The sequence below is a fragment of the Triticum aestivum genome, chromosome 2D, assembly GCF_018294505.1.
Source record: "Triticum aestivum cultivar Chinese Spring chromosome 2D, IWGSC CS RefSeq v2.1, whole genome shotgun sequence".
In the NCBI taxonomy this organism is placed as follows: Eukaryota; Viridiplantae; Streptophyta; class Magnoliopsida; order Poales; family Poaceae; genus Triticum; species Triticum aestivum.
This window is the reverse complement of record NC_057799.1, coordinates 136,966,018-136,979,244: the sequence shown is the minus strand read 5'-3', so window position 1 is coordinate 136,979,244 and position 13,227 is coordinate 136,966,018. Positions and strand designations below refer to the sequence as shown.

Sequence of the window (13,227 nt, the reverse complement as noted above, 5' to 3'; positions counted from 1 at the left end):
TGTGTGCCAACGATCACCACCATCAATGATTATGATGCGCTCACCAGAATATCGCCGCAACTCTTTATCTTTCTCTCCTTTTGCACTCTTTTCGCACGCCTTGTGCTCGCCACCCAGCCCTCTCGTTTGTTCTCTTTGATAATTCCAACCATGAAAAATGTATCCAGAGCATCATACCGCGTCGTATAAGGGGCCACTGCCTTCGACGTACACATAATCCCACATCATCAACAACAACAAAGGCAATGACGAACCAACCTGTAATTGGATGGTTAGGAGGACTGTGGTATCCCCATCCCACCAGGGTTCAAATCCTAGACTTGACGCTGGTGCTCACATTTTCTGTATTTATTCCAGGCCTTCTGACGATGTGTGTTCAATGGGAGGAGACGTTCCCGTCGACTATGAAGGCGTCTGTGGCGACTTCTTCAATCTCAAGATGAAGGTGCTCATATGGGTAGGGTGTGTATACGTGCACTTGTGAGTATATATGTGTATGTATAAGCGTTTGCATATGTACTATGTTAAAAAAAAGACAATGGAGGCAGCCCAACTATATTTTTTCATGGTAAAACCAAAGTTAAAAGTTGCTACTATTGAGGTTGGGAGCTGATTTCTTCCATTTGAAATTTAATTAGTCAAATATTGTGACGACTTTGGTCGAAAGTTAGTTTTGAACTAGTAGAAAGCATTTAAATTTTTGGTTGAAAGTTTGGCGTTCACGATTAAACTAATCTGTGAACTTCAAAGATTTTCATTTGTTTGGTTGCATGTGGAAAGGGTAGAAGAAGAAAAGGAGGGAAAGAGGGGAACGAGGCTTGTTCCGACGAGAGCAAAGGGGAAGAGAGCCGGCAATGGTGATTAGAGCATCTCCAACAGCCACGCCAAACAAGTGCCGCGCCGCAAAATTGCCCATTTTAGCGCGCGCGCGCAATCGGTAGAGGGGCTTCAGCGGGCGCGCAAAAACCGCGCGCGGGGGCAGAAACTCCATCGCGCCCTGCTTATTTGCTGCGCCCGCTCCCGCGCGCTCGCTCGCAACTCGACCCCCCCATCCAGCCGCCGCCCGCGCCACCCGTCGACCGTTCCGGCGCTTCCCGGGCCTATCCCCGCGCCGCGACAGCTTCCTCCGCCCCCTCTAGTCACCGCCGTCCCTCGCGCGCGTCCGTCCTCCGGCGAACAGCGCCCGGGCGCTCGCTGCCGCTCGGCGCCCGCAAGGTGTTCGACAAAACGCCTACAAGGTATGTATTGCTCAAACTTCATGAATTTGGTGCATGTTGATTGTAGTTTTTATAGCATAGTATTGAACATTGTAGATGAGTTCGTCGTATGATTCTTCCGAAGAAGAATTTGATATGGAAGAGGAGGAGGATCTTGCAATGATCCTAGCTATGCACATCAATAAAAAACCGAAGCACGGTGGTTCGATTATGGGTCGGCGGAAAATTTGGAGGGATAGGATCGATGCCACAACAGATTGATCAGGCATTATTTTGCGGAGAATCCCACATACCCCGAGTCATATTTTCGTCGCCGGTTTAGGATGAGCACCGAGTTGTTCAGGCGCATTGCAGAGAAACTAGCGAGCCATGACCGATTTTTTCAACAAAGGAGGAATGCCGCCGGAGATCTCGGGCATAGCACCTTTCAGAAGGTGACAGCCGCTTTGCGTATGTTGGCATACGGTATCCCGACTGATCTAGTTGATGATCACTTGGCTATGGGTGAGAGCCAAGCCATCATGTGTGTCAAGCGCTTCGCAGTCGGAATTGTGCAAGTGTTTGGCCAGGAGTATTTGAGATCTCCCAATGCTGAAGACGCCGCAAGGCTATTGGAGATGAACAAAGCTCGCGGCTTCCCTGGTATGCTTGGCTCTATAGATTGCATGTATTGGAGTTGGAAGAATTGTCCAAAAGGCATGGCATGGGCAATTCCACGGCCAAAAAAAGGATTCCACAATAATCCTTGAAGCGGTGGCCGATCAAGAGACTTGGATTTGGCATGCATTCTTTGGAATGTCTGGATCTTTGAATGACATCAATGTTGTCAACCGGTCACCACTGATGAATAAGATTGCAAATGGTGATTTGCCACCGATGCAGTTTGTAGCAAATGGCCGTACGTACAACTATGGCTATTATCTAGCGGATGATAATAGCCGTATGGTCGATACTATTTGTTGTGTTTTATTGCACTATTTGTTGTATTTAAATATAAACTGTTTGTTTGAGTTGTAATAACGAAATTGAACTATTTATTGTTGATTTATTTTGTTTGTGTTTGATCTTTTTGCTTCTGTTTTGGATTGCATATTTGTTTGTGCGAGAGTCGCGCGCGCTGCATTTTTGCGCGTTGCTGGAGCTGAGCGCGCGCGCTGCATTTTAGCGTGGCTGCTGGAGTCAGCGCTGCCCGCCGCGCTAAACCAGGCGATGGGCGCGCGGCGCGTTCGGAGATGCTCTTAGGGGCGCCCTCCTTCCATGGCACCACCTTGGTTGCTGCACCAGCGCCAGAGTTCAAAGTTTCTCTTGAGTACCGAGGAAAGTGCTAAATCAGATCAGAAATATCCATCGTCCCAAGTGAGTGAGAGGTGCTTCAGTTTTTAGTTACCCTTTGCAAAGGCTACCTAGTAGCTATACAAGAATCACTTAACCATCGCGTGGTGGTTATTGATTCAGCTACACAAATGGCTGGCTGGTTCAACTCAACGCAAACCCCGAATCTCGCCACATTCGTCAGCTGTTATTCCTAAGCACAAAAACAGTGGAAAATAAGAAGAAAATTGAAATGGCATAGCCGTTTTCGGTCTTCTAAGTACGCGCCAGAGTTATTCTCCGGTGGATGCAGTTATGCTTGATTTCGCCGTGAGCCCGGGAATCATAATGTTCTCAGCAGTGGTCTTCGAGTCAACGATGTCGTGTTATGGACAAACGCAGCCAAGATAAAAACATGCCAGCTCCTGATTCAGACAACGCGCCACCTTCGCTATGTACATGTGCATTGCGTGCTGCTTCGCCAATGGAAAAAATGGTCATGCTTTTCCCCTCACTTTATTCCTGTTGCCAATGTAATAACACCAGGCGATCATCAGACACAAAGTCATAGCACAAGATTATCAGATCAAGAAGCAGATGCGATGGAAAATGGAAACCATAACAGTTCAAGGGAACAATACAACATAAAAAAATCATTTCAAAACCTTCAGATTAGCATGCATTTCCTGTACAGACCAGATTCTTGAAAATATTTCCCCATTTTAACATAGCCGGATATTCTATCCACACCAGCTAGTGATTGGTATGCCAGCAACACATGTTATGAGGTATCAGGTTCAGCAAAACACTTGAGGTATCTGTTATATGGGTATCAGGTATCTTTTGCAATCTTGTATATATATATAATCAAAATGTGGTGTTTCTTTCAGGTTAGTAAAGTGGCAGGAAGAACTACAACAGTTGGATAAATGAATTAGTACTTGAAATCTGAATACAAAAAAACTACTTGAAGTGTAGCTTGTGGTATAATTTTTTTGACGCTTCAGTAAATGTCTGACCCACAATTATGAGATCTCCATACAGAGAAAGAACAAAACAAATAGAATATTTGAGTAGGTTAGACAAAATCATGTAACAAGCATCCATTGATTTATGAAACCACATTACCTCTCCTGAACCACGATTTTCGGACCACTTGCCGAATGTGACGCTCATGTTTCTCTAACAGTTCATCAACCTTGTGGGTTTGGGACAATAAAGGTCCTGAATATTCAACCCTTTCTCCTCCTTGATAGTGGTCGTCCTGAAGTTTCGAATAGCACCAATTACTTCCATCTTCCTTAATATGAAAGAAACAGAAACTATCAAATAATTCAATGCCTCACCTTCATGCTATTTTTCGACGAGAGAGCATCCCCAAGATATATTGCATTCGAAAAATTCTGAGAGTGGTAAGTGTCACGAGAATCAAATGAATCTGGACGCTCTAACTGTGACCACTTCTTCAGAACTGCACGCTTTGCTACCTCCTGAGGCTCTCGGACATTGGAGTTGACACGTGCTACATGCGCATCTCTGCTATGGCGTTCCTCCAATCCAATGTTCTCTTTAGCTTGTGGCTTATTGTCCCAATCTACATCAGTGAATTCGCCTCTTGAACTAGATCTGTTCCGTGATCTAGTAAAAGAACGACCTTCCGGTTTTTTCGCCCATGCAAAGCCACTGGATGACGAAACAATCAAGGGCCCAGAGAAAGGGATTTCCTCCCGTGAATCATTCGTAGCATGACGACCCCTTTCTTTAACTTGGGCCGCGGGAACCAGTTGTGTGTCTGTGAATAGCCTAGCATCACCATTAACCTTTGTATGAACCTGCACTGCACCATCCTTGGTTACCTTTGGTTTGGTTTTGGACTCCTGAAGATACAAAGGACATAAGAGCTTTAACGAGTGGTGTCACCATCAAAAGAATAGAGCAACTGTTGATATTAGTGAATGCATCCTGTCATATAAAAAAAAGAATACCTCTCTGTTTTCGGTTTGCCTGTTGACTGCACTTTGTTCTCTTGCTGCTCTGTTTAGCCTTGATGACTTCTTTGATGCTTCTGGCCCATGCCCTCTGCCACTGGCCTTTCTTCTGAAAAGTAACAAAAAGGAAATAGGGTTGTTAGTTGTTATAGATTCTGGCAGTGTTCGAATGTTTTTGTTCAACTTCAGACAAGAAAAATGTTGTAGTGCTGGATGGCCCTTTGAAACTTATGAAGCATACCCTTTAGAAGCAATAATAGAGTACTTTAATTAAGAGACAAGTTTCTAACGTATTTTCTGAAACAAATGATTCCAAATTTAAACAAAGCCCACCTGTGTAACTCTTCTCGTAACTTCGCATCCATCTCCTTGTTGGGTGCATACTGAGGCAAGCTTATAGGTTCGCATGCATAAGGTTTTGTCTTGAAAAACTGTTCCAGCAAAAGAAAACACAAGATATTAAATTATTAATAAGGTGTTCATTTAGTAGTTTGATTCGACAAGCCAGTCTAACAAATTTTACAACAGATATAAATAAGATTAACTCACAACAAGGATACTAGAAATGAAAGTACTACAGTACACAAGTTATCTGCAAAAGATTAATGCATTGTAAACAAAATGGCAGTATAACTGCATGGGAAGGAAGTCAAATTAGGACATGATGCCACTGGACAAACATCCAATCATCATCCCCTTCCAGCATTGGGTATCTGCTGTCAGGAAACTGTGGATGCAGGGACACCAGCACTATAAGTGATGACAAAGAATACTTTCCTAGACTAAACCTAAGCATTTCATAGCCATTATAACGCCATTCTACATATATGGAAGATGCAAGCTATAGTCACACCAACAATAATACTCCCTCCGTCCCATAATGTAAGACGTTTTCTGACATTATGGGACGGAGGGAGTAGTAAATATTGTTGCATGAACAATCAGTGAAAAATCAGCATATGCGATCACAATTAGATATTCATAATGATCCAGAAATAATGCATAGCTTGAACATCTATAATATACTAGAACTGCTGTTTCTTAACTGTATGAGCGAAAAAATAATATCCCATATTGACGCATACAGAGAAGGAAAACATAGGATAGAATTAGTGGTGAACTCAATGTAGCACAAAGTGGCAGGTGCAATTAAAAAATTCAATACATACTATGGTTTCCAATTGTTCATCATTATACATACAAATATGTGATATCGCATGATGGGATCTTACCTCAGATGTAAGGGCGCATGATGCAGTACCACGCTTGTATGGCTCCACCGACAGAAGAGTTTCTAGTAAACTGAATGCATGTTCCGGCACCTCTTTAAAAACATCTCGAAGGGTACTTAGATAAGGACAGTGAGGTTTAAATATTGTTGCATGAGGCAACCTTGACTTCTTCCAATAGTCATCAGCGGGGGAGCCACATAACTTAAAGATCTTATGCAATTGTTCTACCTGAAACATGAAAGAGATTTTATGCCATTGACATATAGAACACAATACCTTGAGAGTCAGCAAGCTATAATGGGGAAAGGTTGGAACATGTAATGTCTGGGATAACTATGTTATAGAGGGCATAACTAAAGCAGAAAACTAGATGTGGCAACAGTGAAAGCTCATTGAAATCACAACCACAGTTATTAATATTATAGCATTTAATAACATCAGCAGTATGACAATATACATATCAATTTCCCACCATATTACTGATGTAAATTAGTCAAAAAGCCTACACATTACTTTTTTATCTTAGTATTTGATTACTCAATACTCAGCATGACCATGATGCTCGAATGAGGCTTTGACAGAGCCCCAAAGAGCCCACACCTAGTAAACTAGACAATTCATACATACAAGTATAGGAGGACAAGGAACCTCAGATATCAACCTATCCTTACGACTAAGGAGGATATAAACAATGAGCTGTACTGGTTAGTGCAAGCAAACTAAATTACCTCAGTTCTTCCCTGTAAGATAGGTCTTCCACGAAACAACTCGGCAAATACGCAACCAACACTCCACAAATCAACAGCTGAATCATAGTGAGTTGACCCTAGCAATAGTTCAGGTGGTCGGTACCACAGTGTAACAACCCGGCTGGTCAGAGGATGGTTTTTACTTGGGTCAAAGTAATTAGCAAGACCAAAATCAGCTATTTTTAGAACTCCTTCGTTATTCACAAGGAGATTGGCACCCTTGATGTCACGGTGAACAATGCGGCGTGAATGACAATGCTCAAGTCCTGACAGTAACTGGTTCATGTAGCACTTAACCTGCAATAAGAATCAAGGAAAATGCCAGGTCAACACAGTGTAATGTCAAAGTTGTACGGAAGGAGGGCTACAAATACACTTCCTTCAAAATGGACAAACCTGTGCTTCAGTGAACTTGATGTCAGGGGAGGAACAAAGGCCAGCAAGATCGTGCTCCATGTATTCAAACACTAGATAAAGGCTGCATGATAACCGAGAGGTAATCAAGCCTTCCAGCTTCATGACATTTGGATGATCAAGCCTTCTCAGTATTTGTATCTCCCTTGCCATGAATCTAACACTCTCTGGCTCGAAATTGTCGAATCGCACCTTCTTCAGTGCGACAATCTTTCCAGTGTCGAGATCGCGTGCCCTAAATACACTGCTGTATGTGCCTTGCCCAACCTGCACAGATGTGTGTAATTGGAGAAATAAAGCGCATGTTAGAAACTGTACATCACAACAACAACAAAAACACAAAAGGACAATTTTATCATGTAACCTACAGCTTCAACCTACTTGCTGCAAATATACACCAGTACTACCAAATTAGCAGTCAGTGACTGCCATGTTACCAGCTTGACAATGACAGCATAGACTAATTGGTAGGAGGTGAATTTCCCACCAGCAAAGCATAACAACAACAGAGACAACTAAAACTTGTCATAGCTGACAGTAGGAGACACCAAATTCCCCATGTTACCTCCCTTCTGATCATTATTACCACAACACAATCCTAGTACTAGTTTATTCTTCATGTCTTAATACATCACCCAGCAAAGCAGTACGGTACTATACTAACTGTAACATATAATACTGAGATTCCATAAAGATGCCTACCAATCCACACAAATAGCAAATCCAGTAACCGTTTTCGTTATAAGAATTCCCATGCATGAATAAAAATTGCAACGGAAAATGACCTATTAAACTGAATCTGGCAGGAGAGCTGAAGCGAAAGCGGCACAGTACCTTCTCAAGCTTCTCAAAGGAGTCGGCTTTGAGAGGGATCCAGCCTTGGATGGCCTCCCCGGCAACGGAGCTGAGCCAGGACGGCCACCCGGCGGCCACCTGCTCCCCCTCAAGGCTCCTCCGGAGGTTCCGCAGCCGGAAGCTCCGCGACGCGGCCGCCACGGCGACCACAGCCTTCCCCGGCTCCTCCGAGTCGTCCTTCTTCTCCACCAACCTCGCCGCCGCCGCTGCAGCAGCCGAGCTGCGCAGGGAGGAGGCGGAGACGGCAGCGGGCTCCGGCGCGCGGTCCCGGAGCACGCCGGACGAGTCGACCGCCGGCGTGACCGAGACGACGGCCTTCTTGGACGCGACGCAGCCCATCTCGGCGGCGCACTAGCAGGGTACCACAACACACGTCAAACCATACACGGCGAGCTCGCCGGCGGGATCAAGTTGGCGCGCTCCACCCTCCCTCCGCTCTGAAGGTCCTCACTGCCGCATTGGATGGATAGAGGGGAACAGGAAGAATCAAGAGGAAACCGACTGAGCCCTTGGCCGAAAGGCGTGGTGGTCACGGGGCAAGCACGGCAGGGGTGAAGAACAAGTCGGGATTGACCTGGGGAGTAATAAATGGCGCTCGCCACCAGCAAACAGAAAGGAGACGAGACCCTGACGTCGCCCACCAGCTCCGCCGATTGGGACGGATCGAGACAGCGGCCAGCCGCGGAACCGTGATCGGCAGGGAAGGAGGGAGGGTTTTGGGCGGCAGAGCACGGGACAACCGTTGCCGCGAGGGGAAAAGAAAGAAAAGCTACGGCGACCTTTTCCGCGAACTCAGTGGGCGGGCGGGCGACGGATCAAGAAACCGCCGGAAGAACCGATTCTCGGAGCAGAAACAAGCAAGACATAACCGCCGGCAACCAGCCGCCGCCTCGCGTCGCCGGAGTAGCAAGGAGATCAAGAAACGCCACGGGATTTATTTGGGGCGGGGGTGGGGGAGCAAGCAGAGGAAAGGAAAGCTCCCCTGGATCAGTGGCGCGGAGGACGGAGTAGTGGGGGTGGGTTCGCAGGTGGGAACGGGGGCTTTAAATGGTCCTTCCCTTCCAACGGGAGGATGGACCGACGTGGTGGACTGGTGGTAGACGACGATGGCGCTTTTCTCCTCTGCTTTCTCGGGGCGTCGTCGCCTTGCCTTTCCCCCTCTGCTCTCTGCCCCCCGCCGCGGGCTCCCGCTGCCCTTCTTCTTGTAGCACGGGCGAGATTAGCGGAGCTAAACAGGGGCCAGCATTAGTAACAACTAACAACTGCATATCTTGCGTCTTCAACCTTGGATCATGACGGTATCGGGTTTGCAACGGCGGCCCTGCCGTGCCGTACGTGCCGGTGCGCCGTGCCGTGAGCCCATGAGTGAGTAGCGAGCACGCCTGCGCGTCGCGTTCGGTGGCGACCGGCCCGACCCGACACGCGCTGGTCCTTGGTTGCACTGCATGTACGCAAACTCTGCAACAACTAGGGGTTCTCAGCTTCTAGTAAAGGCTTCCATTATTTCTCAGTAGCAACCTTAAAAATGCTCCACTCCATTAATTACGGCTATCAGCGATTTGCTAGTACATACGGACTCTGGAGTAGATTTGCTGTCCTGGATCAAAGGACGAGCCAAACAGGTGCGGCTCCTCTTTTCCCCTCTGGTGCTTTCGCCGGAGAACATTTCTTTCCCCGACGTGACGAGGCGGCCGGAGACCGGCGGTACGTCCGTGGTCTCCACTCCACCCTCTCGGCCCGAGCGGGCCGATTCTCTCGTCGTCGTCGTGTGTGTGAAAGGGACGCGAGCTCGGCGACCCAGCTGCCTGCTGCCGGACACGGGTCCATGTACGCGACCGGGACGGCAGACGGTTTAGTCAAAGTGACCGTGCGTGCTCGCAAAGCTGCGAGCGATTTCTGACGATCCGGTCCACGGACAATTACTGCGCGGCAAGACTTTGCGCCCACCTCTGTTTTGTCCCCATGCGCTCTTCGTTGACTCCGGTTGCTGCATGTTTCTGCTCTTCTACCAACCAGAGAGACATGCTTCCCCTAAAATAAATAAACGAGTCATGCTGCTCGTGGTTTGGACCTGAAGTACGCTGTCCTGTTCGGTCGGGTAGGGTATACACCATTTGCCCTGAATATTGCTCGTGGTTCAATTGGTAAAAGGTACTAGACTCCGTCCGGTCACAAATAAGTACAACCTCTAACAAAATGTAAGACATTTCTTTAGCCAGCTACACTAAAAAACGTCTTGTATTTCGCTGCAGAGGGATATAATATATTCTAGCTTTTTTTAAATCTATTATGCATAGACACGGGTTAGCGTGTTTGTTCACTGGTTTCAGTGCATATATATTTCATATTGAAATATCCAAAACTTTTTATATTTGTGGATGTAGGGAATATATACAATATGAAAGTGGTAGCTACAGGATGTCCGTAAACTTTAGAGAAAGTTTTCCCGGAGCTACTTTTGTTAGATCGCGTAAATTTCTTCCCTAAATATGTTTTTTCATTTTACTTTTTATTAAACAAAACTAGATGATAGTCTAGGGCCCGCCGGTCAGTGACATACGTGCCGTTCTCCAAAGAGGGCGGCGCAAGGCAGTGCGGTGGCCGCCAGCGAAAGGCGGTGTGGCGACGCGGCGCAGCACGACATCAGTAGTGTCGCGGCGTGGCCGTGGGCGACAGCAAGGGCAGCAAGGCGGGCAGTGGCAGCACATCTGTATTCCGGCGGGCAGTGGTGCCGCGTCGATAAGTTTCAGGCGGTTTCTAGCCCGTCAAAAGTTTACAAGAAGGAAAACTTCCCCTAAACTAGAGGTAGTTGGAGCCAAGTTTTCAAGATCCTTTAAATTTATTTCACGTTTACAGAATGTGTTGGAGATGATTTTTTCCTGTATTTTCCCTAAACGGTAGTTTTTTATGGATGCGGGACTGTTGGAGATGCTCCTACCACTTACTTGTGCTCCGTTATCTTTCTCAAGAAAGATAAAAAAAATCCTCTCTTTGTTCTGCAACCGAGAGCCAGAGAACACGGAAGAGGATTTGTAGCACTGGGGTGCTTCACCCCCTATATGAACATTAAGTTCAAAAAATACCAGGAATTTTGGATATCAAACTTCGGTGTCCAGTCTACTCTCGTGGCGTGTGAAATTTTGTGAAAAGATACAAGAAAACATATCCATGGCCAGTGGCGAACCTAGCCCACCGAGCGAGGGTGGGCTGACGGTGCTATTGTACATATACATTTATTTAGTTTCTTTCATTTTTTAGCCTTTCTCCTATAGTATAAAAGCTATTTCCAAATCTCAGGGTGGGTCATGGCCCACCCTGGCCACCCTCTACCTCCGCCACTGTCCATGGCAAAAAGACAAAAAATTGTGTAAGAAAAAAACTGTTTGGATGGATTTAGTTTAGATTGTATTTCCTTTGCCACGGATACGTTTCGTGGTATTTTTTCATGAAACTTCACATGGGAGTAGATTAGGCACCCAGGTTCGATATCCCCAAATTCTAGGGGTTTTTTGGAATTTTTTGGTATTTTTAAATCTAATATTCATGTAGGGGTGTGGAGCACCCAAGAGCTCCTGGGTACTTCCCCGGAGAATACTCGTTACATTCTTCTTGTTTGTGTACTTTGATATGTCCATTTTGCATCATGTTTTCCTACTATTATTTATAATGTTTTTGATCAATATAATAATTTGTGCAGCAATTCCAATGCATTTTCTCTCTTAATTTGTGAGATTTACATGAAGAGGGAGATTGCCGGCAGTTGGAATTCTGGACTTGAAAAAGCTATGTTAGAGATATCTATTTCGCACATCTTCAAATGTGTTGAAATTTCACGGAGAATTATTTTGGAATAACTAAAAAATATTGGAAGAAAGAAATACAAGAGGAGGCCACCAAGGTGCCCACAAGCCACCAGGGTGCGCCCACCTGGGCGCGCCCTAGTGGCTTCTGGGGCCCCTGGCCAGCCTCCGGTGCCCATCTTCTGGTATATAAGACCATTTGCCCTAGAAAAAAAAATAAGGAGAGGACTTTCGGGATGGAAAGCCGCTGTCTCGAGGCAGAACTTGGGCAGGAGCACTTTTGCTCTCCGGCGGAGTGATTCCGTTGAGGACACATCCCTCCGGGATGGGGAAATCGACGTCATCGTCATCACCAACAACACTCTCATCGTGGTAGGACCAATCTTCATCAGCATCTTCAACAACACCATCTCATCTCAAACTCTGGTTCATTTCTTGTATTCAATCCTTGTCTCAAAACCTTGGATTGGTACCTGTGGGTTACTAGTAGTGTTGATTACATCTTGTAGTTGATGCTAGTTGGTTTATTTGGTGGAAGATTATATGTTCAGATCCTCGATACTATTGATACCCCTCTGATCTTGGATGCGAATATGATTTGTGAGTAGTTAATTTTTTCTTGAGGACATGGGAGAAGTCTTGTCATAAGTAATCATGTGAATTTGGTATTCGTTCGATATCTTGATGATATGTATGCTGTTGTTTTCCTTAGCGGTGTTATGTGAACGTCGACTACATAACACTTCAGCATATTTGGGTCTAAGGGAAAGAATTGTGGAGTAGTAATGAGATGATGGGTTGCTAGAGTGACATAAGCTTAAACCCTAGTTTATGCGCTATTCCGTGAGGGCTGATTGGATCCACATGTTTCATGCTATGGTTAGATTTATCTTAATTCTTCTATCATAGTTGTGGATGCTTGCGCGAGGGGTTAATCATAAGTGGGAGGTTTGTTCAAGTATCCCACATATCAAATTATCAAAGTAACGAACATGAATCAAACAAACAAGATGAAATTGACTAGATGAAATTCCCGAGTGCCCTCAAGAGCGCTTTACTTGTTATAAGAAAAAAGTTCCGGCCCTTCCCTTGCTACAAAAAGGATAGGATACCTTGCTGCACCTTTGTTACTATTGATACTTGTTGCTCGTTACAAATTTCCTTGCTATCAAACTATCTGTTACCGATAATTTCAGTGCCTGCAGAAATACCTTGCTGAAAACCGCTTGTCATTTCCTTCTGCTCATCGTTAGGTTCGACACTCTTATTTATCAAAAGGACTACAATTGATCCCATATATTTGTGGGTCATCAGGACCCTTTTTTCTGGTGCCTTTGCCGGGTAGTGACGCACCTTTGGCAAGTGGATTTTGGTAAGGAAAAAAAATTATGTGTTGGAATTTACTCTCACTTGTTACTATGGAAAACAATCCTTTGAGGGGTTTGTTCGGGGTATCTTCACCTCGACCAGAAGCACAAAGAGTTGCTCCTCAACCTATTGCCCCTACTGAAAATTTTGATTATGAGATTCCTTGGGGTATGATAGAGAAACTACTAGCTAATCCTTATGCAGGAGATGGAATAGTACATCCTGATATGCACTTAATATATGTGGGTGAAGTTTGTGGATTATTTAAGCTTGCAGGTTTATTCGAAGATGAA

At 45.5% G+C, this 13,227-nt stretch overlaps 1 protein-coding gene across 2 annotated transcripts; it reads right to left on the bottom strand.

The window, feature by feature from the left end:
- Positions 1-2,549: 2,549 nt before the first annotated feature.
- Positions 2,550-8,943, bottom strand: LOC123052206 (protein IMPAIRED IN BABA-INDUCED STERILITY 1). 2 transcript variants are annotated; one of them, XM_044475320.1, is made up of 9 exons: positions 7,746-8,942; positions 6,894-7,178; positions 6,477-6,794; positions 5,749-5,976; positions 4,850-4,947; positions 4,514-4,625; positions 3,875-4,405; positions 3,657-3,792; positions 2,550-3,050 (listed from the first exon to the last, which is right to left on the bottom strand). In XM_044475320.1, exons 1-9 carry the CDS (start codon positions 8,103-8,105, stop codon positions 3,040-3,042), a joined length of 2,079 nt encoding a protein of 692 aa, XP_044331255.1. In that variant the 5' UTR covers positions 8,106-8,942; the 3' UTR covers positions 2,550-3,039. The 2 variants fall into 2 exon arrangements, with proteins under 2 accessions (XP_044331255.1, XP_044331254.1); XM_044475319.1 differs by lacking the exon at positions 2,550-3,050 and having other exon boundaries at positions 3,625-3,792; positions 7,746-8,943.
- Positions 8,944-13,227: the final 4,284 nt, after the last annotated feature.